This window comes from Anas platyrhynchos, chromosome 2, assembly GCF_047663525.1.
Source record: "Anas platyrhynchos isolate ZD024472 breed Pekin duck chromosome 2, IASCAAS_PekinDuck_T2T, whole genome shotgun sequence".
NCBI classification, from domain to species: Eukaryota; Metazoa; Chordata; class Aves; order Anseriformes; family Anatidae; genus Anas; species Anas platyrhynchos.
In genome coordinates, this window is record NC_092588.1 from 132441349 (window position 1) to 132465669 (window position 24321).

Below are 24321 nucleotides of genomic sequence, written 5' to 3' on the forward strand. Positions count from 1 at the left end.
TAACTTGATTTTTGAACGTTTGCATTTTAATATCATAGCTTTATTAATAATAATTTAGTAGTAGGTGTTATAAATCACTTACCTTAAACAATTTCTCACTACTGAACAAAACACAATTATGTCCCTGTGGTATAAAATAGCTGTTTTTGTTTGTTTATTTTTAGTTTTGTTTTTGTTTTCTTCAGCAGTGTTTAAAGTATTGACAGAACTGACAGATTGTTAAGTTACATCTGAAGGTTCACTGGCACCAAATTGTCTCCATGTGTTATAGCCTCAGTCTTGGCAAGGTTCAGATCTTCTTAAGGAGAACACGGTTGGAAGGCTGAGGCCATTCGTGAGTGCCTAATAACAAAGCAGTAATATTATCTTCACTGATCTCCATGCACCCCCCTACACATAGTTAAATACAATATTTAGCAAAATTTGCCAACCAATCAGTCCAGAATATTTGGAAGGAGTATGTTGCAATTGTTGGAACTTCTTTGCAAAAATTTCTGTCTTTATTTCCAGGACATCCCTGCTCTATGACTAAACAAACTACTTACTTCCACCCAAGAAATTCAAACATGCTTCATAAATATGGCACCATAAAAATCACCACGCTATTGGACATTGTAAGAATTAATATGACTTTTTATTCACTTTCCATATCTTACCTCATTTAGGTTGCCTGTTTCTTATAGTCTTTTGCATCTTATTTTAAATTTGCAGTGACCTAAATGAGGAATTTAATGTCTCATGAATGTCTCATGCTATTTATGCATTTGCCAATTCTAGCTTAACTTAACTTAACTTAATTTAACTTAACTTAACTTAACTTAACTTAACTTAACTTAACTTAACTTAACTTAACTTAACTTAACTTAACCTAAGTTAACTTAACCTAAGTTAACTTAACCTAAGTTAAGTTAAGATGAACAGATTTGTAAGTACACTGGTCTTTCCCCAGGAATGCAGTAGTTCCTCCATAAAATACCCAAAAAAAAAAAAAAAAAAAAAAAAAGTATCTTTTTGGAATGGCTAATTTTCACAACTTCACCAGTGTATTTCACCTTTATGAACTTTTTTGATCCCTCTACTGCCCATTACCAACAGACAGAAATTCATTTCACTGATCACTAAAGCCTTCCTCGTAGCAATATCTCTACTTGCTACAGGGCTGAGGTACACTTTGAACAAAGAATACACCTCACACAGGCTCCACCTTCTCAAATCTTATCTTTGACAATGAGACTGAAGCTCTCAGAAATAAATTTCATGTGAGTCATTGTTTTGCTCCTGATCTAAAGTGCACCTTAAGAAACAAACAAACGGTTTAAAATATGTACCATGCAGTTTACATAAGTCTAAGTTGAAGTAGAGACATATGCCCTTTAAAATATATATAAAATATATAAATATATACAAAATATATATAAAAAATAAATTAAAAAATAAAATTAAAATCACAGAAATATTAACATTCCAATGAGAAAACAAGCTTTACAAAACAAAGTGATCTCCCTCTTAGTTTGGGTAATGACAGAATTTCAGCCAATTAATAGGGAATTTATAAAAAAAAAAAAAAAAGTAAAGATGGTTCACCAACACTTTTTGAGAGATCATGCTATGTGTATTAGACTAGATTATCATGTGTTTACTACCCAAGTGAACATAATTTCCAAAGTCCTGCAATTTATTGCACTATTTAAAGTGATTTTAATCTTAATGAGTGCTCCTTTCACAATCAGCAATAAGTGTTAAACTTATCCATAGATACTGACTTGCTCAAATGTATTTAGAAAAAATAATTCATATGTGAATTTTAGCATAGGTTCAGTAAGACTGCCAATTCCTTATTAATAGAAAAAAAAAAAAAAAGTTTTTTTAGGCAGTAGTCAGTGCTTCCAGTGTCAGAATACTTATACATTAAAGCAGTAACAGGGAAAATCACCAAAGGACTTTATTATGCATTATAATCAAGGTTTCAGCTTTTGGATACTTGTACAAAGTGAATCAATTACTTCACTTCTCATGAATTTCAGACAGATACATTGGGATCAGAAGTTTTGAAAAGGGTCAGGAATGCTTATATTTCATTGACATATATAGAAGCATTGAAAAATAGTACTTTTTTGGGGAACTGTTCATATTTTTTAAAAAAACTAATTTCATAAATTTTATACCTCAAATTTATACACATATGGTTTACAAGAAATCTGCATTACACTGTTTTGAAAACTGGGAGTTCTTTGCATCAAAACTCTTTCTGACTATGTAAAGTAGCTACATATTTCTGTATTATAACAAAGTTCTTTGATGCAGCCATTTAAGGTCTTTGGAATGGTAGACACATAGTTACATATGGTTCAGGTGGTGAAGAGTAATTCTTTAGACAAAATGCCTAAGCTTTAGGCATGTCTTGTTGTCCAAGTAAAGCAGCTGTAATCCTTGTTTTCATCCACAGTCTTTGAACACATAGTTTTCAGTGCAGTCTGTGAAATTGCTATAGGATTCTATGTTACAGCATAGAAGTCAGAGAATGTATGAAGATGCAATGATTTAATCACAGTAACACTTCACTCTAAGTAAACACCTTAATGTAGCATTATGTAAAGCTCTAGGTCAATTTATACTACAAGACTTCCCTTCTGATCTCCTATAGATGGAGTCTGAATATTACTTAGTTCAAAGGTATAGCGAATTTCAGTAGTTTCTGGCTTCATACTTTTTATGTAAGAGAAACTTTGAAAGATAAGAACTTTTTTAAATATAAACTTACTATTTTGCTTACTATCCATGCAAACTTGGGGAAAAAGGGAGAAAGGGATAAATACATTATGAGTGACTTCATACAGAGGGAAGTATTTTCTGTCCTGTGCTGATGTATTTTCATATAACTAACAAGTTAACATTTTTCAGCTTTTTAGCACTGTTTAGAACTTTGATCTGGGATAATTGCAGTGTAAAACCACCTGTTTCTTGTATCCCAGATTCCTTGTCTCAAAACACAAATACATAAGTTCTTTTACTGATCCACCCAAGGCAAGTTTAATAAATTGATCTTTTACTCAGATGACTGATCCATGTACTTTTGCAACATGAATAATAGGTTTCATTAAAATATCCACATTTGTGGCCTCTCTAGTGAAAATAAGACACAAAGCATGCTATAGATGAAAAAAAGAAAAAGAAAAAAAAAAAAGCACTCTTTCATCTCTTAAAATTACTACCTCGACCTTCTTTAATCCTAAAAATATACCTTTAGAGCTATACATTTTTATTATGTCTAGATTTATTATGTCTAGACTTGGTGGGCTATAGTGAGGCAACATTTGCCTGACCTAGGGCTTTATTAAGATAATGTTGTACAAGACCCAGATACCCATATGTACATTGTTTAACTGAATTAAATATATTTATGCTTACTGAATTCCTTTTTCACCTAGAAAAAACAAGTGTTCTTCAACACTGAAGAACACTGAACAAAAAATTTCTTTCAAACAGAAAATATTTCCCAAAGAGACTGAAAGAACTGTAATGAACTAACAGCTAATAACACAATATATGTTATGATATTAGATCACTGTTTCACAAAAAGATAACCAAAACAACTCTTCCAACTTCATGCTCAAGAGGACTTAGGAGGAACAGAAAGTTATTCTAAGGTTTAAGACTAAAAAAAATCATGACTGGCTGTCTCAGAGGCAGATAGATAAAGTACCAGCTACCACAATCGGAAGAATCAGAACCATTACATGATGAATAATTCCAATGTGTATTGATGCTTCTGGAAATGTTGGTATACATATATATAATTTTATGTATATATACATATTTATTTATATTTATGATCACAATATAAATACTTCATATATTTATGTTTTTTTTTTAAATAATAATAATAGTAATAACAAAGCTGTACCAGTAGTAGTCATTCACATTCACTTTTCAGAAATATAAATGAGAAATCACACATGTAATGCTCAGTCATAATATAGATTGCTGATCATATTTAACACTGGAATTCTTATACTATTAAATGAAAATTAGCACCCTACTAAATAGTAAAATCCCAGTGATTTCAATGCAGCCAAGATTTTCGTCTTAGTCATAGCACAAATTACTTTTGTGTCTCATGTTCAGAATAATTACTTTCCATACAACACAAATGAGGAAACATTACTTGTATTATCACAGATCCTGTCAAAGAAAAAAGAAAAAAAAATGTAGCTCAGCATCTTCCTGAATGAGATCAGAATCTGGACTGTATGGCTTGGACCGTTTCTTTCCCCAAATCTACATAAGATCCAGCGTCACAAGGTTGTTTTGGGAAAAGTCACATATAATGAAGAAATAATTCCCAGAAGCATATTGGTTTGAAGGAGCCAAAGCATTAATAATATGTAAGTCTCCTCTACTACCTGTACATCACTGGAAAATATATACTTATCAGTAAAATTATCCATTTGTTTTATTTCATTCTCATTTAAGTTCTGCATGTTTCAGCAACAGTGGTCCATAACTGGAAGTTCTTTCAACTTCTCACTTCTTGAAATATTGTTAGAGTGTTTATTGGGACTTTGGAGAAGTTGCTCATGATATTGTGCATATTTAGAAGCCAACCTATATCTGCTTTCACAGCTTTCAGAGCCAGGGTATAAGGGTGGGTGGGGGAAGGAAGCATTGCCAGGAAGGATAATTCTGAAATGCTGAGTTCTTTGGGCAGCCTTCTTTAGGGATGGACTTGTTGCTGGTTATCTGGATAGTGGGGTTAAAGTATGCAACCATACACACCAAAAATATAATAGACATGAGCTTTTTGTTCATAGGAAGAAAAGTCCCTCATTCCATAAAAAGGGGTCTCTTTATTCCATAAAAAGGGATCTCTTCATTCCATAAAGAGAGAGCAGTGCCTCAGAGGAAGTTAAAATTAAGGCAAAGGTTCCCCACTTCTAAGCAATAATGAATCATATAAAAAAATGTCCTGCTCCAGTAATTTCTCATCTGAGTGGGGTCTACAACTCAGGTTATCTAGACCCTTCACAGTAATCTGCTTGATAGGAAAAGGGCCTGAGAAGTTTTTATATCTTCTTAATATATGTCTACATGTATTCACACACGCACGCACGCACGTGTATATGTACCCACACAAACATGCCCTCACACAGAGTTATAAATATATATATGTACATATGCAAAGAGACAGACTGAAAACCATGTCAGATGTGGAGTATTACCCACTTTTCAGAACCATTTATACTATCTACACAATACATATTGAAACTCAACTTTAAGATATTTTATTTTTATGTACAGTTCTTTTTTTTTTTTTTTTTGTCTGGAAATAAAATATCTAAATACAGACAGACTGTAATGTTGTATATGTATAGCTTTCAACAATACTTTAGCTGAATAAATGCTTTGTACATAGTTCTGTCTTTTAATGGAGTTTACAGCTACATTGATAAAATGGATTCCTCATTTCCTTGATTGCTTTTAACCAATAACAAGCAGAGAGACAATTACAAGTTAATATTAATATGCAGCTCAAATAACACTGGTTAAATTATGTACAATACAAACCATTCATACAAATGAAGACTAGGATATTGAATTTGTTACAATATTTTGTAATAAAGATAAGACAGCCACTTATAACTTACATGTTCTCCGCCAGGCATCTTCCTTTGTAAAGATCAGTTGAAGGGTTTTTAAATAGCTTAGCTTGCCTAAACTCAACCAGGTTTAAAGAATCAGAGCATAAAGAGTCAGAGAAACATGAAACCAGAATGTCTGCCCACATGTAAATTCCAAATGTTTGCCCATCTTTACTAGTAACAGGCTCGTTCCATGGAAAAAGTGCCACCTAACGCCACCTCGAATGTGCCTACTGTATGCTGGAAAAAAGTCACGATGTTTTGCTGTGTTCATATAATAAGGAATACTGAACGCTAGACACACATTTCTCCCGTTTTAACAAGTATTTACTCCTACAGCATTATTTACCAGTACAGCTACTCCAAGCAGTAGAATGCATGAGTGGGGATTATTGATTGGCATGTATTCAAAGGACTTTCAAAGAGATTTCCATAACAGTCTGTGTTAGAAACCATTCTCTGTCTAGTTGATCCATTTTGCTTGATGATAGGTTATCCAGAAACCTTAGATATCAGACAATGAAATCTCCCTTAACAGAAATCTCAATAGATGTGAGCTGAACAGAGTGTGTGTCTCTGTGTATGTGTATGGTTTTATTTTAAATCCATAGTGATTTACAACTAGATTGATACATGGAGCTGACTGGGTAAAAATTACATTAGATTGTTTTCCACTAACATATTTGCAGCCATTTGACATCAGCAGCAGCAGGTAGACACATTCCAGGCAATAGATGTGGCCTTCCTCCTTGAGGTTACAGCCCTGTCATATGACCTCTTTTATTCCCCAGGCTTCAGTCTCAGACACGTGTTCATCCTCACCCTGAAGGGAAGTAGGGTGTGTCACTGTGGTAGTTGTAATCAGGACACACCTTCTGTACTAGTTTATAATCTGTACTATAAAAGGAAATGTAAATACAGATTACTTTAAAGGGCTTGGAGCAGAGCCATGACACATGGCTCTGGGTCTGCTCCTGATAACAGGTTTTTGAAGGGTCATAGTTGCAGAGTGTGTTCTTGGTAGCCTTGTCAACCTTTTCATACTCAATTCGACAGTTAAAGGACTTGGAATCTTTGGCATCAATCACTGTCTGTTGTGCCAAGTCAAATTCCACTATTTTTGTAGGGGGCACTAGGCTCACAGATACATTCCCTTGACCAGTGGAGTTATGCCTGAAGTAAACGCTAAACGTCCCATTGCCATGGTCAACAATTTTCCCTGTTATTAACAGATTTAGCTTCACAGTCTTGATGTTGGAATGAAAATCGCCCCAGCCAAACATTTTCTTAAATTTCCCAGTCTTGACAATGGGCCGTCTCTTTGCTCTGGGTCGAGGCTCTTGCAGGTCTGTGGAGTTCCTCAGCCAGTCCCAGAGATCTTGCTCAGAATAAGTTTCTGGGGCATCATATCGCAGGTCCAAATCTGTATCATTTTCCTTTCCACGAAAAGTCTGTGACAGCAGTCGGCTGATGGACAAGTCTTTGTTACTTTCTGTCCATATGTGCTTTAGTGTGGATTTGGAGCTTCCTGATTTTAGAAGTTCTGTTTTTCCTCCATTTGTTAAATTTGCACAGGTAACCTGAAAAATAATGAAGAGAAAAAGAAAGAAAGGATATGATGAGATATGTAATATCCATATGTAAAATCCATCATTTCCTTGTGAAACAATGAGCAAATTTCAAAATCATAAGAATTTTTTTGGAGAAATAATTATATTCTCTGTACTCAGGTAAAACAAAACCTAAATGTCTTAACTTCTTTTGGAAGAACATAAACTTCTTTTAAAGTAGTCATTATTTAATGCTTTTTTGGCAATCTTTTACACTGGCCTTCAGAATTAATTCTGATCAATTCTTCAGCCTGTAAGTCACCTCTGTTATAATGCCTTTAAGTGATGAGTAAGTAAAGAAATACTGCACAAACTAAGGTACACAGCCATGTCATCTTCCAGTGTGTATGTGGTTTTCACTGGACACTTCTTATCTCAGAGGGAAATATTCTTGCTTGAATGTTCTCTCTAAACAGTGGATGCATTTTCCACCATCAGAGGCACATCCATTTTTCTTAGCTGTCCCTGGAGTTTACTGTCAAGGTCCTGTCTTGCTGGTGCCACCTTGACCATGCTCAGAGTCTATGTCATTATAAAACAAGTAATAGCAATATAACTTTCCTACTCCTTTTATAAGAACACATTGGTCTGTAGTCTTGACTGGGACCTTCAATAACAACTAAAGAATAAATAATGGGATGAAAGTTTTAATGAGTTTCTTTGACAGCAATAAACATACTGTAAGCTTTACCTCAATTAATGCAAGAGGAGTCACACATGCTCCTTTACAGATTAACTACTGATTTGCCTTGTCTATATCTAGTACGACATGTATTTCTCCTTCCTCACTCAACTTCTTTCTTCACACCTTCATCCCAAAACCAGTGGTCTCTGAAAGACAGAGATCCATTTGCATATTTTCAAGAAAAATATGGCTACCTATCTGAAAGTAGTAATAAAAAGAAATCTTACAAATCATGTTTTTATTTTGAGAGACAGAAGGAAAACCCTGCACCAAGTTCCTAAAAATCATAAACCTCAGAGATTGTTTTTCACAGAATTCAGTGTCAGTGCAATTTTACCTTATTTATTTTCTATTCACCCTGTTTGTGTGGAAAACAGAGAACAGATGCAGCTTTACACCTGTCTGATGCAGCACTAATGGAGAGCTCCGATGAAAGGTGGAAGGGATGGCTAGAATTGGCTGGGGACAGCAGGTTGACAGGGAGGAACCTACAGACTTTTCCCTTAAAAACTCACATAAGACATGCTGCCTCATTTTTTAATATTTGAACTGGTCTGAAGAAGCCATTGAGTTTCTTATTTCCCTTTTCATGGCTACATAGCACATTCTGAAAATGTCTGCTTTATGACTCTGTTCTGGTGCTGAGTTACATGCTTCTTTCATATCTTCAGTTGTATCTTTCTCTTCACTTAAAAATGAATTGGGTGTATTCCCAATCCAAGAAACACAGCTAGTATTTAAATTATTTAAACCATGGCCCTTTCTTACTGGTACAACTGCAAGTATATGTCACAGAGGTTATTTATTACATGGCCTTTTCATTTCTTAACAATCATGGAATTGAAGCATATTTTCATTAGCTTCAACACTCTTTCAAGGTCAGTTGAAGGCATATACATAAAATCAGTTTAAGCTTTCTTAACACCTTAATCAGATCAGCAACTATGCCCCAAAACTTTTACAGTAAACAAATAGGTAAACAATTCTGTCACATCCCTTACTATACCTCCTCAGTGCTCTTCAAGTTGAGGGGACAGTAACGATAATAGATAAAATATGGGTTTTTTGTAAGATCTTGCCAAAGGGATGACTTTCTCCTCCTTTGTACTGAAGGAAGGATAAACATACTCTAGAATTTTGATAGGCAGTTTGTAGATGCATTTTAGCATCAACACAGGGAGCCAGGAGAGAAGCTGTAATGAAATGCACTGATGGTGTGATGGTTAATGAAGCAGCAATGAAGATGTCACAGGGAGAGAGAAAAAGACTCAGAATAAAATTTTGCAGCAGCATATGGGGAAGGAGTGCAAAATGAGAGGAGAAATGTGGTTAAAAGGAAAAATGCGCCTGTCTAGTAAGAATCTGTCAACCCGGTCCGAGTCTAGCAGTTAGCTAGCAGAGCTAGTATACCTTCAGTCTGTAGGTAAGACACAGATTGCTGGCCACTGTATAGTTCTTTCCTTAGAGCTTGCTTTTCCTTTGTTTTGCTTTCTGCATCCAATGATTTACATTTCATAGGATTATACTACAAGTTCCATTTAGCAAGATGTAACAGTATAAAAACTACTTAAGAAGGTCTGCTTTTTTCAGCTGTGTAAAACTAAATGCTGAGGAAAATAAGTATTTTCTGAAAGAGTTGCTGACTGATCCGATATATTTGTGCTCTTGAAAGGCAGTATATTTGATGGAAATGGATGATTCAGATCCCATGCATGCTGTACTGCTTCATACCTGACATAACAAATACAATTGATTGTTACTGTCATTGATTTTGTAATACCTAAAAGGCTTCTGGTCATGCAGTTAGCCCTGAGACCTCTGTTTGCGATTTTCAGTGTGGGTAACAGTCTGCTTCCATGATTAAAAGCCTGAATTTGCCCTCCCTAGTCAAGTGTCTATGTAAGTAAGCACTGGAAAAAAAAAAAAAAAAAAAAAAAAAAAAATGAGGGTTAATAAAAAAGCTCTAGAATTCATTGCTCTTCACTAACATTTTCCAGACAACTGCTTTTTCATATACTGTTAGCGTACTATGTACTATAGAAAGTATCTATATGTATCCTCAGAGACTTGCACACCCAATAATACAGAGCATTGCTGCGTAATAGAATTTCTGCAAATGCAGCAGTTATTTTCACATGAATTAATTTACAATTTTCTTCTCTCTCTCTTCTTTCCAACCATAAGTTGGCAATAATACAAGAAAGATATTACAGATCCATGAGATTTTGCACTTACTCATGTGAAAAACAGCTTAGACCCATTTTAGCAAGGCTTGAAAAAAGTGCTGATTGAAAATGACTGATAGAGTTAAAATACTGAGCACCCAAAATTCTATGGTGGCTTTTGCGATCTTCCTTGAGTATACATGTATATAATTCAGAAACATGCAAATGCTCCCTTACCAACTAATTCACTGTAACAAGAGTTCCTTCTCTTCCAAAGCCAACTGTCACTCCCAAACTGAAATGCCTTGCCCTCGATTATTTACCTTCTTTACAATAACAGTTCACTGGAACTGTTCAAGTCTAGGAGGATTGGGATGAGTATGGGTATTTTTCTAGATATTTAGGTTCTATAAATTTATAGAGTTGGCAAGTAATACATTTCACTGTACAAAAATAAGTGCTATTTCAGTTTCTGTTGGTTTAAGTGTTCATGGTACAGACTCTTACAATGTATACAGAACTTTATATGGTAGTCTCCCAGTCTTCATTGGTAGCTTTAAGCTTTATTCTAAGGAAGTAACAATGATGAAATACACATGAACGTTGAAAACTCTAGCCCAGTACAGTGTAATATATCAATGTTGCAAAAGGGCTGAGGAGGGGTATTTCCTGTGCCAGCATACCTAGAAGTGAGTGATTATGATGTCAGCAGTGTACATATAGAACAAGAATAAGGACAAAAAAATATGGGAATGCTTAGCCAATACTACAAATGTCACTGGAAAAACACTCACTAAGACTAGGAGACTGACCTTCTGTTCTAGTCTTGTATTTTTAATGGAAAGTACAAATTTCCACTACATTGAATGACAAATTGCTATCCCATTCTTCTTGTGTTTCTAAGCAAAGGCAAAGACACTGGGCACAATATGCCAAAGCGTCATTTAAAAATAAATAGATACACAAGAATTGATCCATAATTTATTTTTTTTTCATTAAAATAGAATATTCTATTCATTCTGTATCCTCCTTTTTGAGGCTGAAGAAATTTTATTGATGAACTTTAGCTTCATTAGATGTGTTTTAATGAATATGTGTAGCTCATTTAGGCCTTCCTAAAGGATAGGTAGTTGTCTCAAAAAGCTTGGTGTTCTCTTTCAAGACTCAACTCTGAATGCTTAGGCAGGTCGAATTTAAATACTTGAAACAGAGAAAACAAATATGGAAAGTCATATTAGGAAACCATCAAGGTCTCAAGTAGTGATTTAGTCCTTCTTCCCATCTGAGGTTAAAATAAACCATAGCTGTATTAAGATTAATTTAAGACTGATAAATCTGAGATTAAAAAATAATAATAATTCAAAGATGTACAGAATGCCTCTTGATTTCTCACTCTTTTCTTTTTATTCTAGCTCTATTACAGTTCATTACCTATAATTACAGTATTGGCTTAGAAATTATGTATTTATTCCTCTGAATGTATGACTACTTGAGGGCAAATGAAAATGCAAACAAACAATCTTATAAGGTAGAAAATCTCTCTCTTCAGGTAAATAACTAATCAAAACCAAGATCATTTTTGCTGGCATAGCACTGTAAGAATTTGGCAGCGCTGTGTTTGTATGTTCTCTGTATACAAGAATTTGGAATTTTCTTTCCTCTGTCAGATATCTCAGCATTGATAAAACAATACTGATAGAACAATACTGATAGAACATTTGATAGATAGAACATTTGATTGATAGATAGATAGATTTGATTGATAGAACAAAACTGGACTATTATCAAGGCAGGATGGCACTCAGAAATTTTTTGCTGAACCTAGTTTTCCTAGGTTTTATCCTTTTTTATCCTGTTTCTTCCTGTTAGGTAGAGGAAAATCTGGACCTAGATTGCTTTGACACTGCTTTGAACAATTTTTATTCCTATACTTGTGTACACACCATACAAAGTCACTACTGGCATGGATCCATTTTATCTAATGAATAATTTCCAGATAAGTCAAAGCCTATATTCTACAGATATTTAACCATTTACATAGAAATTGAGAATTAATTTTGATATAGAAATGATTATAACAGAGGGAAATAAAACACAGTGATGGACTTGCAGCTGTTACAAATGATTACAAAAATGATATGTGAGAAATGGAGGACAAAAGCAGAATACCACACACAGTACTACTTCATATAAACAGAACTCTCTGTTTCTAACTTTCAATTCTTTTTGTTATATGACTGGCAGAGAATAAGCATGTGGATTGGCTGATCAAAATGTGCAAACTCAAATGAATCTGACAAATGGGACAGTATGTCTTAATTTACTGTGTCAAAAGAGAACACAGAAATGACTATGAAGGATCAGACCAAAAAGTCATTTAGAAGTGTCCTGCCTCCAAAAACAGCTATGAGAAGCCTCAAGAAGAGCAAGAACAAGGCAAACATGTCGTAGTCCCTTAGATTCTCCCCAGCTACCTAATATTTTTATAGCTCCCTAATATTTTTAATTTCCTCAGCTATATATTATTTCTCTGTTTGTTGGTTTTTGTTTTTGTTTTTTTCAGTAACTTTCAGTAGTTCTTTTCTGCACTTTCATCGTAATTTTGAGTAGATTTACATGAGTTTTCAGAAAAGCTTTCTTCATGCTATTTCAATTCTGCATATTTCTTGTTTTACTTTTGATATATTCTGTGTTTTTTTTTTCAAATGGCTCTTGCTAGAAGGAAAACATATCTATCTGACCACAGCTCTTTCACACAACAGAGGTTATGCAGGACCAGAAGCTGATATAAATTCACTTGATGATAGCTGATATAAATTCAGTGAAATTTAATACCATTAAATTTGAGTGACTGTATCAGTTTATGTCTGATTTGGATCTGACATACAAATAATCAAAGGGTAGTTAGAAAAGAAAGATGAGGGCACTAATAAACATGCATTCATGTTGACTGTAGTCACTGCCACAAGCTCTGTGAATGAAGAAACAGACTGAAGAAAAGAAGTGGCAGACTGCCACTACAGTTTACAAAAGTCTCAGAACATATTTTGTATTAGCCTAGTTCATGATCTAGAGTGGGAATAACCTCACTTACCACCTCGCTTGTATGGAATTTGGGTGGTAGGTACAAGGTATTCTGGGCTACAGAAGAGTGAAACAGAATGAACTACATCATCTATCTCAATTAGCTATTAATGGACCCTCAAGGATTGAATAAATGTCCATCATCTTGCATGTCTCAGGGTATGCAAGAAAACACTGACCATATTACTTATGGGTTCATATTACTTATGGATTTGCCATGGAGAGAACACAAAGGCTGCAGGCTGGAAGGTCAATGATTGCCCTTTATGAAATTCTCTAGTCATGTCCAAGTCCACTGCTCCCTATTCCATAAAGGAGGGAGGCTAGTGCTATGCTACTTGTACAGCACGGTGTGCAGGCTAAGAATCATAGAATCATAGAATCATTAAGGTTGGAAAAGACCTCAGAGATCATCTGGTACAACTATCCCCCTACTACCAATATTACCCTCTAAAGGATATCCCTAAGTACCACATCCAACCTTTCCTTAAACATGCCCAGAGACAGTGACTCCACCACCTTCCTGTGCAAACCATTCCAGTGTTTAACTACTCTTTCTGAGAATAAATTTCTCCAAATTTCCAACCTGAACCTCCCCTGGTACAACTTGAGGTCACTCCCTCTTGTTCTATTGATAGTTATCTGCAAGAAGAGGCCAACGCCCAACTCCCCACAACTTCCTTTCAGGTAGAATAGTAAAATCAGAATCATAGAATGGTTTGGGTTGGAAGGGACTTTAAAGATCATCCATTTCTGAGCCCCCTGTCATAGGCAGTGATGCCACCCACTAGATCAGGCTGCCCAAAGCCCCACCCAACTTGGCCTTAAACACTTTTTGTATTCCACTTGAATGTTTGCTAGTATTGTTCCTCTTAGATACAGGAGATTTCCTATACAGAGGTTCCATTTTGGAGGGAGTATAGCTTTGTATTATTCTGTTATCTTTGGGGTTTTGTTTGACAATACAAATAATTTTTACCGTTATTTAAATCTGAAAAATAACTCTCCTTGTGTCTTTTTTGTAGACTAGTGACTAGAACAAATGTTTTATACACAGGATTTTTAAAAGTGTTTGGTGATCTAAAGACACAGATAGGCACTTGAAATCCATCAGACAGACTGTGATTATGAAATCATTTCTTCTAACAGCAGTGCCCTAACACATTTTTCTCTTTCTCCTTTCTCTCTGCTTTGCTTTGGCAGTGCTGTCCTCTCAGCTGTGGCAGCACAGCTCATGGTATACACTTTGTAATGACTTTCTATTTCCTTTCACAAAATTCCAGAGTGGAAATCAAACTTGAAGTTAAACATTAAGGATTCTCTAAGTGCATGGAGAAACCTGGACACTTTGAACCAGGAACCAAAAGCGCAGAGTCACAACAGGAAGCCATTAGATATCAGCCCTAAATGTTCCCTTTTTCTGGAAAACAGAGGTGAATACAGGAACTGCTGTCACTCTTGTCTTTCAGAGATGAAATCTCACTCTTTTTCTTTAAAGATGTAGCAGGAAAGGAAAAATAGAGGAAAAATAAAATAAATAAATAAATAAAAATAAAAAATGTGATTGTCATATTAATTTAAGAGCTTGAGAACACCAGAGTCAAACCAAATGTCCATCTTGGATACCATGTATCCAACACTGGTCAAAAGGTGATTTTGTTGGCTAAGAAAACAAAGAGAAAAATATGTTAATTCTATCAGAAAATCTTCTCGGTCTTAAAATACTTGAAGATCACAGACTTCTGAAGTTGGAATGGTGGTTATGAATTCAATAACCTTCAACAAATATTACTTATAGGAACTGGCCTGTCTCTCTCTGAAATTCTAAACATCTGAAATGATCTGTGAGCAGCAGTTCCACACCTCAAATTCCATTTGTCTGAGGAACCTTCTCTTGGATGCTCAGGACAGAGAGAGCTGTAGAAGTTTATGGATGGCACTAGGGGAGCTTCCAGGTAAAGAAAATGAAGTGTTGTCTGAGTTAGAGGTACTTCCAGAACTAGGAAGCTCCAAAGGTGATAGTCAACAGAGAGTATAAAAACATGTTGTAACTGTGTTACTTAAATACATTGAAAATGTATGAACTCTCTCTCTCTTTATCAGCCAAATCCTGACCACCACTATAGTCAACACTAAAACAGGAGTTTTACGGGAAGAACAAAAGGATGAATATACAATATATAATGTAGTTTGCTTTCATTTTCTTGCCTAGTCATATAATTAAGGCAGATTGGATGCTGTTTAGCATGTAAAACATCATTTCTCTTTCAAATTAGAAAACATTAAATTATCCCATATAAGACTCTGTAAACTGAAGGACCAACTGAGTTACAATACACTGTGAAAATCTTCACGTTACCGTTTTACAGCTTACTGCTTTTTGCCTTAGAATTGCAAGATTTCAGCCCAAATATTTCTAATGGTGGAGATGCAAGTGAATTTATAAAGATTTGGAAAATGATTGAAATATAACTGTATGAAATATCCTATTAACTCTTGCCCTACGTTTTACATTTTTAGAAAGAATTTAAACTAAACTCTTGAAGCCTGCTGCCTATGTTGTCATTAAAGATTTTTTACTTCAGTGGATTATGACTTGAAAATTCACCCCAGCTCTGTTCAGCAGGGGATTAAACTTCCATGGAATAAATTAAAGTGGGTTGAACATGTCTAACAGAGTTCTAAGACCCCTGTATTATACCAATATCACAGAGTGCTGCTAACTTTGAAATGAAAGTCTAGCTAGGTAAATAAATTTTGTCAAGGATCTATTTCTCTCATTCCACATTCCTATAAGCCTTCTTTTATTAATGTTGGTTTGCCATTTTCTGCATACATGTAGAAGTAATATTAAATAGAATTAGATTTAATATGAAAGGCCACAGAGCAACATTTTAATCAAAATTTGCACTGTATTTTTCTTTACATATAACACACTGAAGAAAACGTCCATTTCCATATTGTTACACATATTTCTGAAGAGAGTGAAAAAGACTGTAATGTATTCTTCATGTTAAATGGAGGATCATGACAACAGTATCATATTGTCAAGATTTTGGCTGGGATGGAGTTAATTTTCTTCATAGAGGCTCACACAATGCTGAGGTTTGGATTTTTGACAAAAAGAGCTGCGATTACACACCAATGCTTTTAGTTGCAGAGCAATGTTTGCACTGAACCAAGAAATTTTCAGCTTCTCATGCTTCTCTGCCAGCAAGTAAGTTGGGGGTGGATAAGGAGCTGGGAGGCGACACAGCCAGGACAGCTTACCCAAACTGTCCAAAGGGATGTCCCACAACATATGGCATTACACTCAGCAATAAAGGCTGAGGAAGAAGGAGAAAGGGAGGGACATTCAGAGTAAAGGCATTTGTCTTCCAAAGTAATCGTTACACATGATGTACCCTGCTTTCCTGGAAGTGGCTGAATATCTGCCTGCCAAGGCAAAGTAATGAACAAATTCCTTGTTTTGCTTTGTTTGCATGTGCAGCTTTTCCTTTACATAGTAAACTGTCCTTGTTCCAACCCATGAGTTCTCACACTTTCACCTTTCCAATTCTCTCCCTCATTCTTGTGAGATGCCTCACAAGATTCCTCTGAGTGGAAGTACACACTCTGCCAACATTAGTGAATTTGTACAAGATTCTTGTGAAATACAAAAAAAGGATTGCAGAAATATGTGAAATCCTCCTGCAAAACTATAGTTTCCGGTCATAAAAATTGCCTTTTGTTTATCCATTTATTAAAAAGCTCTGTACTTTGGTAAGGGTATTTATAAAAGTACAGGAGCTGTTCCACAGTCCAGCAAGAGTTTGGTACATCCCTGCTAACATTCATGCCTTCGTCTTCAGCTTAAATCCTTACCAGAGATGCATAATATCTTTTCAGAAGTCCTCTGTAATCACAAAGACAACATTGCCTTCTCTTTGAATTTCAGCCAGAAATAGCAATATATTCCCTTTCTAACTGTGTTTTGTTTAATAAGCATTGATCATTCATTCATTCTGTCAGTGGATATGAAAATCTTTTAAAATCCATCTCTAAGAAGAGAGGTGAGTTCCTTTGATGATTTTCTGATAAGGAAGGGAAAGACTAAACAGCTATTCTATTGCAAGGGTACTCAATTATTTTTATTGAGATGTACATATCTCAATTTACATTCTCTTTACATTCACTTTACAAATCACTCTTACAGAAATTTGCTCAGCAAGAAGCAGCATGTGGTTAATGTCCCTACTGAACAAGAAAAGTCACATTTCTTTCCTGGCTATGACCTATGCAAACATGTTGCAATGTTCCCAAAATGCAGAGGTGTAGAAGAAATATGGAAATTGGCAAAAAATTGTTCTAGATCCAAATCTGATCAGGACTCCTCCATCATTTGCTCAGTTGGGATGCAAGAAAACCAAGTAGCCTCAGAAAAAAGTACTACTTCTTTTTGCATACATTGCTGGCTTTTCTGTTACTGTGGACACAGGTAACATGCAACTCATGTTATTCCATTAAGAGGAATAAAGTCACAGACCACTAGGAGATACCATATACCAATTTTTCTACTTTCTACAAACTAACAATATTTTGTTAAGTATTTCTTTGCAGTGATTATCTCTGAACTTTTGGAGACCTGTTTTTAGGTCTATGGTATCTTTTTGAGTTGATCTAAACAGACACTGTGAGGGAGCCTAGCGCAGCCAAAAAAAAATAAATACCCAACAGAAAATTGACATTGCCTATGCCTACTAGCTGTCTTTTATTTTCTTCCTACAATAGTATCATACCTAATTAAAAGTGAAAACTAATATCCATCAGGATTAATCAAATTCCATATGCAAATATCTGCCTCATGTGAGGCTTGGTCCAATTGCTAGTATCATCACTAAGGTCATTAATTTAAATTGAGATGAGTTAAGAGTCCTATGAGGATTGACATATAAATTGAAGGAGGTTATTCATTGCTAAGTTTTTCATACTGAAATGACAACTTAGGAAGAAAATATGCGAACAGTGCTTTAGCACATCAATTCCTAGGATAATGAGCAGTGCCGTGAGTTTGTCTGTGGAGGAGCATGAGTCCTCTCCTTTAATATAGTGTGGTTCTGATACTTTGCTTTAAATTCACATTAAGATGTTCAATGCAGATAGTTCAAGGTCTACTAGGCTGATATCTCTGGGATTATTTTATACTTGCTGAGTTCTGCCAAGCACCTTCAAATAACACAAACACATTTTTACTCAAAACTTGAGTGCAAGTTTCATGGACCCTTCAGAGATTCTTTCACAGTTTTTAGAAAAGGACCAAATATTTCCAATTAACAGGAAATATACACTCAATTTCCAAACAGAAATATGGGAGCTCTAGAGCACTGGTTGTACTAGTGCAAATACTCTGCATTCTCAGTTTAGCGTCACAGAATCACAGAATCACAGAATTTCTAGGTTGGAAGAGACCTCAAGATCATCGAGTCCAACCTCTAACCTAACACTAACAGTCCCCACTAAACCATATCCCTAAGCTCTACATCTAAACGTCTTTTGAAGACTTCCAGGGATGGTGACTCCACCACCTCCCTGGGCAGCCTGTTCCAGTGCCTCACAACCCTTTCAGTCCCCTCAACTCACCTCAGCTACCTCCAGTGTCTTGATCCATAACTGCATTTCTAGGCAGGGTGACTAGAAGAAATCTAGTCTTTTAAGGCAAATAATTATGGTGTGTCCAACATCTACGAATTTTCTCTAAATGCTGATGGCTGAAATATTTTAAGTCGAGTAGTAACAAAAAGACTGCAGAGTAATAAAGTAATGATGGTATTATATTACTTTTCATACATAAAGAATAAAAGTATAAATTTTATTATTCTAACCTTGTACCACAAGGACTTCTCAGGTATGTAAAAAAAATAAACTGGCCTATCAAATGAACTTAAAATAAAGGGAACCCTGCAACACATGTGGCATTCAGAAACTTTTTGAGAAATAAGTAAAAAAAAAAAAATTAGTCCAAAAATTAGTCTGTTTGGGCTTCACCACCTTGACCACACTGAATTCCTCAGACCAGTTCTGCCTGCAGCTCCATTTGTATAGACTCTTGCATGAATAGGATCTCAATGGAGTGACTCAGACAAGAATTAAGTTCTTTGCCTTTCAGAGAATAAACATTTCTTCAAAGGCAGGTCAAGATTACAGTATATTAATATATTCCTATGTCTGTCTCCCCCTCTCCCCCCCCCCCAAAAAAAAAAAAAAGCAAATAACTTTCTTCCATTGTCACATTTTTTATAACTGTGCAGCTGAACAACATCACAAAACAGTTTAACCTTAGCAAGCAAATTTCATTTGTTACCTGCCAAATGCCGATACAAAAGATAACTATGAAAAAGCAATAAAATCCTCATTCTAAGGCAATAGGTAACATGCCTTTGCTATAATATACTTGCTAAATAACATTCAATGAACTCATAAAAGCGTTTAATTTAAATATAAATGCTTTGCAGTTCCATTTTTCAGGGAGTAAATGACACTTCTGCTTGTTTCTTTGAAATGCATTTGCAGAAAAGACATTCTTTCAAAATCCACAGTTAGTGTTATATATTACCCCTATTACTGCAATGCTCATGGACCGCCCTGTGGTTAGAGCTGGGATGTACTAGAAACTGTAAAAATAGATAGTCCCTGCCCTAAGCAGCTTTCTCACTGAAACATAATTTGCAAAAGCAAGGCTAAAAGAAGAAATATTGATGTCTTATCAATTGCAGAGGTAAGAGCTAATACAAATCTCTGCACTTTTTTTTCAAGTATCATATCCAGGATGTTCCCCCAAAAATGTTGATTTCAGTAAGTGGTAGAAATATAAAATGCCACTAGATGTTTTAAACAGGATAAAAGTTCCGGGAAATAAAGTCATTTCAGGGGGTATTGGGTCCAATTCATTAGGTCTATGTCATTAAGAAGCCTGAAAACCACTCATAGTGCATTAAGAAGTCCTATTTTTTTTTCCAGGAACAGGGACACCTGCCCTCAGCAATGAGACATGTTTGACTTGTTCTAGTAAGAATTGGAATAAAAGTGATCATATATATAGAATCTGTCCTCCAAGATGTGAATCCCTCAATTCCCCTTTCATCCTTTAGCAGTCAGTCAACAGCACTTATCAATAGTTCATAAGCTACCTAGTGAATAAGAAGAATATTTTCAATTTTTTTTTTTTTAATGCACTTAATTCTAATGATATTTTTCCCATAAACTTACTGAAAACCAGAAACATCTTATTCACCTTGTTCAACCAATTAGCTTTTTAAGGTGTCTTCTTTCCTATTTTGCTGTACAGTTAACAAAGACATGGGACTGTTGGACAGCAAGAAAAGTCCAACTTATACTTGTTACAGTACTTGCACACTGAAATTTTTTTGTGCACTTATCTTAGGGATATTGATGTTAACATAAGTTTATAAAATAGTGAAATCCATTAATACCCTAGATGAATTAATAAAACAGATGTCCTAGTAATTTCAGAATAGTTTTTTTCTATGGAACACAGTATATATATGTATTTGGTCTAAAGATATCATGTTTACAAACAAATAAATAAATAAATAAATAAAGACATTCTGTCTTTTTTATTTGCAGGATAATATGAGAAAGCCAGGCTTTTTAATTCATAGTATCTATATCATGGTAGTAACCCTAACCAAATACCTGACGCCTAAGCCCCAAATCAAAGCCATAACCTCTTCATTCTAAACTTCTAACATTGAAACCCTCAGTTACACCTAAATCTAACCTGTTTGGTGCACAGGAGGTAAAAGAAGAGCACAGGCTGTGAGGTCCTGGAGTGAACACACACACATACGTATAATTTTTCTATGATACACTTTGTCTACAATTACTCATACATTTTCAAGTATCATCATGTACTTTGAGTAATACGGAAACAGATCCTTTGCCAACATTGTCTACCACTTAAATAATTTTTCAGCAGATTCATGCCCAATTAATCCAGCTGAGGATCTGATCACACATATTTAAAATTATCAAAAATATGTCATTAAGTTGCAGGTCCTTCTACATTCACATCACTTAAAATAATACACAACTATATTTGTGGTCCAAAATATTATTTAACTTCACTCAGGATAAAAGATTTCCAGATACACCAACAGAATATAAAAGACTCAGGCAGAGACAACAATTTTCCATCATGCCCTTCATTCTGAAAAAGACGATATTTTTTTGTTATGCAGTAAGGGTTGAGTGGCAGTCTCTGTGCCTGTTCAAGTACTGTTCATTCTAATCAGACTGCCAGCAAGGAATCATTAGGTATTTGGTGTTTATGATGTAAAATATCTACTAGGAATTGGATTTTGATCATAACTTCATTTTACATCTGTTTCACACTAACCAATAGAATACAGTGTTAATCACTCTTAACCTTTACTGGATTTGAACTAGTATTTTGATTGCTAATCCCTGCTGAGGGACTCTGAAGTACACCACCGAGCCCCTGAGGCATGCAGCTTGACCCCTTCTCTTCAAGTTGGTTTTAACCAACAGCATCATCAAGAATATGCTTAGACTTGCCAAGGCTAATTACAGATTTGGCCATAGTTTTCAGCTGAAGTATAGACAAAACTGTCTAACTAGAAATGTTAAAAAAAGTATGCTGGGCTCTAGGTGATTCTACATGAATAAAAAAGTAGCTCCAGCAAGAAGATTTTGCAGCCAATAAGATTTATATTTTGCAGACTCATGCAACTGCACTATCAGTTTGCTCCAAATAAATGCCCAGCTCCTGGCGATTAGTATTCTTAAGGGGCTGGGTGGAAATCTGTTAGTTTGGGCTTCTTTCAAGATCTTCCCCCAGATGGTAATACAATTCCAAACCAGCTGAGATTCACTTTGTGTTGAATTTCATTGTAAGAAAGGATCATACAGCAAAGAAATGAACAAAGGTTTTTCCTTCCTCAAATTTCAAACTACAACAAGAGAATTTCTTAGAGTTTTTTTGTTTTGTTTTTTTTTTTGTTGTTGTTGTGGTTTTTTTTTCTGAATATGATTATCTTATTCTAAATTCCTTATCTTCAGATCTAATCTTTTTCCTTGGTTATTTTAAATTTACATTCAATTATGTTTCAGATAAATGATTACTGAGGGAAATATGGGGACAATACAGATCCCCTCTGGATGAGGGAATCGAGTGCACCCTCAGTAAGTTCGCAGATGACACCAAGTTAGGTGCGTGTGTCGATCTGCTTGAGGGTAGGAAGGCTCTGCAGGAGGATCTGGATAGGCTGGACTGATGGGCTGAGGCCAACTGTATGAAGTTCAACAAGGCCAAGTGCCAGGTCCTGCACCTGGAGCGCAATAACCCCAAGCAGAGCTACAGGCTGGGAGATGAGTGGTTGGAAAGCTGCCAGGCAGAGAAAGTCATAACGATTTTCCCCCTGTGCTTGGCTCTGGTGAGGCTGCACCTCGAGTACTATGTTCAGTTTTGGACCCTTGCTACAAGAAGGACATCGAGGTGCTCGAGTGAGTCCAGAGAAGGGCAGCGAAGCTGGTGAGGGGTCTGGAGAACAAGTCCTGTGAGGAGCAGCTGAGGGAGCGGGGTTTGTTCAGCCTGGAGAAAAGGAGGCTCAGAGGCGACCTTATTGCTCTTTATAAGTACATTAAAGGAGGCTGTAGAGAGGTGGGGGTTGGTCTATTCTCCCATATGCCTGGTGACGGGATGAGGGGGAACAGGCTAAAGTTGCACCAGGGGTGTTTTAGGTTGGATATTAGGAAGAATTTCTTTACTGAGTGAGTTGTGAGGCATTGGAATGGGCTGTCCAGGGAAGTGGTGGAGTCACCATCCCTGGAGGTCTTTAAAAGACATTTAGATGTTGAACTTAGTGATATGGTTTAGTGGAGGACTTGCTAGTGTTAGGTCAGAGGTTGGACTCGATGATCTTGAGGTCTCTTCCAACCTAGACAATTCTGTGATTCTGTAGTATGGCCTACCTTGCACTCAGCACCCAAACAACAGGTATTTTAGTAGTAGAGCATGTAGGTCTTCTTTCAAAGCTTAAAACTGGAAGAACGTGGTCCACACTGTATTTGTTGTACAGTACTGACAGAGCCCTCATTTCCTACACTGCGATCCACTAAATATATACATATATATGTATATGTGTATATATATATTTTTTTTCCAAGCTAACTACGCATCACAATATTTGTATGTCTTAACTGGAGTGAATCATTTTCTGTATGAACAGAGTTCAGGCCAGTGCTTTGCAAATCCATTTGGAGTTGGGTAAGGACTTCAGCAGATACTAGGTAGTTCACACAGAGGGACACATTAAAAAATACTTCCTAGTTTGACGGGCTACCAACCACTCAGGTTGTACTTCAAGAGACAAAAAGAGAACACTTGTTTTCCAATGTGCAAATAAAAGCATTTTATATTATGAGCTGACTACATTTCAGTGGAGTTATTCTGGAACTACACCAACATCACCAAAGTTCTAATCAGCTCCATATAGTTACTGAATAGTCCAGTGAATATCAGCTTACTGAAATGGGTAATGAATTTTTGTCAAGACTGATAATATTTTCCCTTTTCTGATATCTTGGTAATACTGTGGCAGGTCTACATATATAACAAAAAATGTTTTTAAATTAATATTTTGGGCAATTTAAGTCAGGAAAAGAAAAAAAAAAAAAAAAAAAAAAAAAAAAAAAAAACCTTTCTCTTAATTCCTGCCCTAAGGTCTCAGCAAGAAACATAAGTGAGTTCCTAAAATGGAAAGCTGACTGGGAAAATGTGTTTTGTGGTGTATTGGAAATATTTCCTCAACTAGGATTTTTCAAACTTTCACACTTTCTTACGAATTACACACCCATCTCTCTCAGACCCTTCAAAGGACAAACAAAACATAGCAAGAGCCATGAAAAAGACTCAAGAATTTTTAACCATTCCCAGATCTCCTGTTGCCACAGCTCATCCAGGAAGGCAGCTTGCAAGTTTCCACAAAAAAATCCCCCACAAAAGGGAACTAAGATATTGGATAGACTCAGTCAACAGGAACTTGTGACCAGCAAGCCAGGCCACCTGTTCTAAGGAGGATCAAGCCATGGAGAGGAGTTGAATTCAATTTCCTTAGCAA

General features: G+C 35.7%; 1 protein-coding gene across 4 annotated transcripts in view; it reads right to left on the reverse strand.

Annotated features, from left to right (window-relative positions):
- Positions 1–3794: 3794 nt before the first annotated feature.
- The window catches only part of NXPH1 (neurexophilin 1), a 150730-nt gene continuing 130203 nt past the window's right edge, over positions 3795–24321 (reverse strand). For all 4 annotated transcript variants that reach the window (XM_038175434.2, XM_072033618.1, XM_027450851.3 and 1 more), the window contains exon 3: positions 3795–7219. In XM_038175434.2, coding sequence (XP_038031362.1) covers positions 6458–7219 — 762 coding nt within the window. In that variant the 3' untranslated portion in view covers positions 3795–6457. The remainder of the gene's footprint in view (positions 7220–24321) is intronic.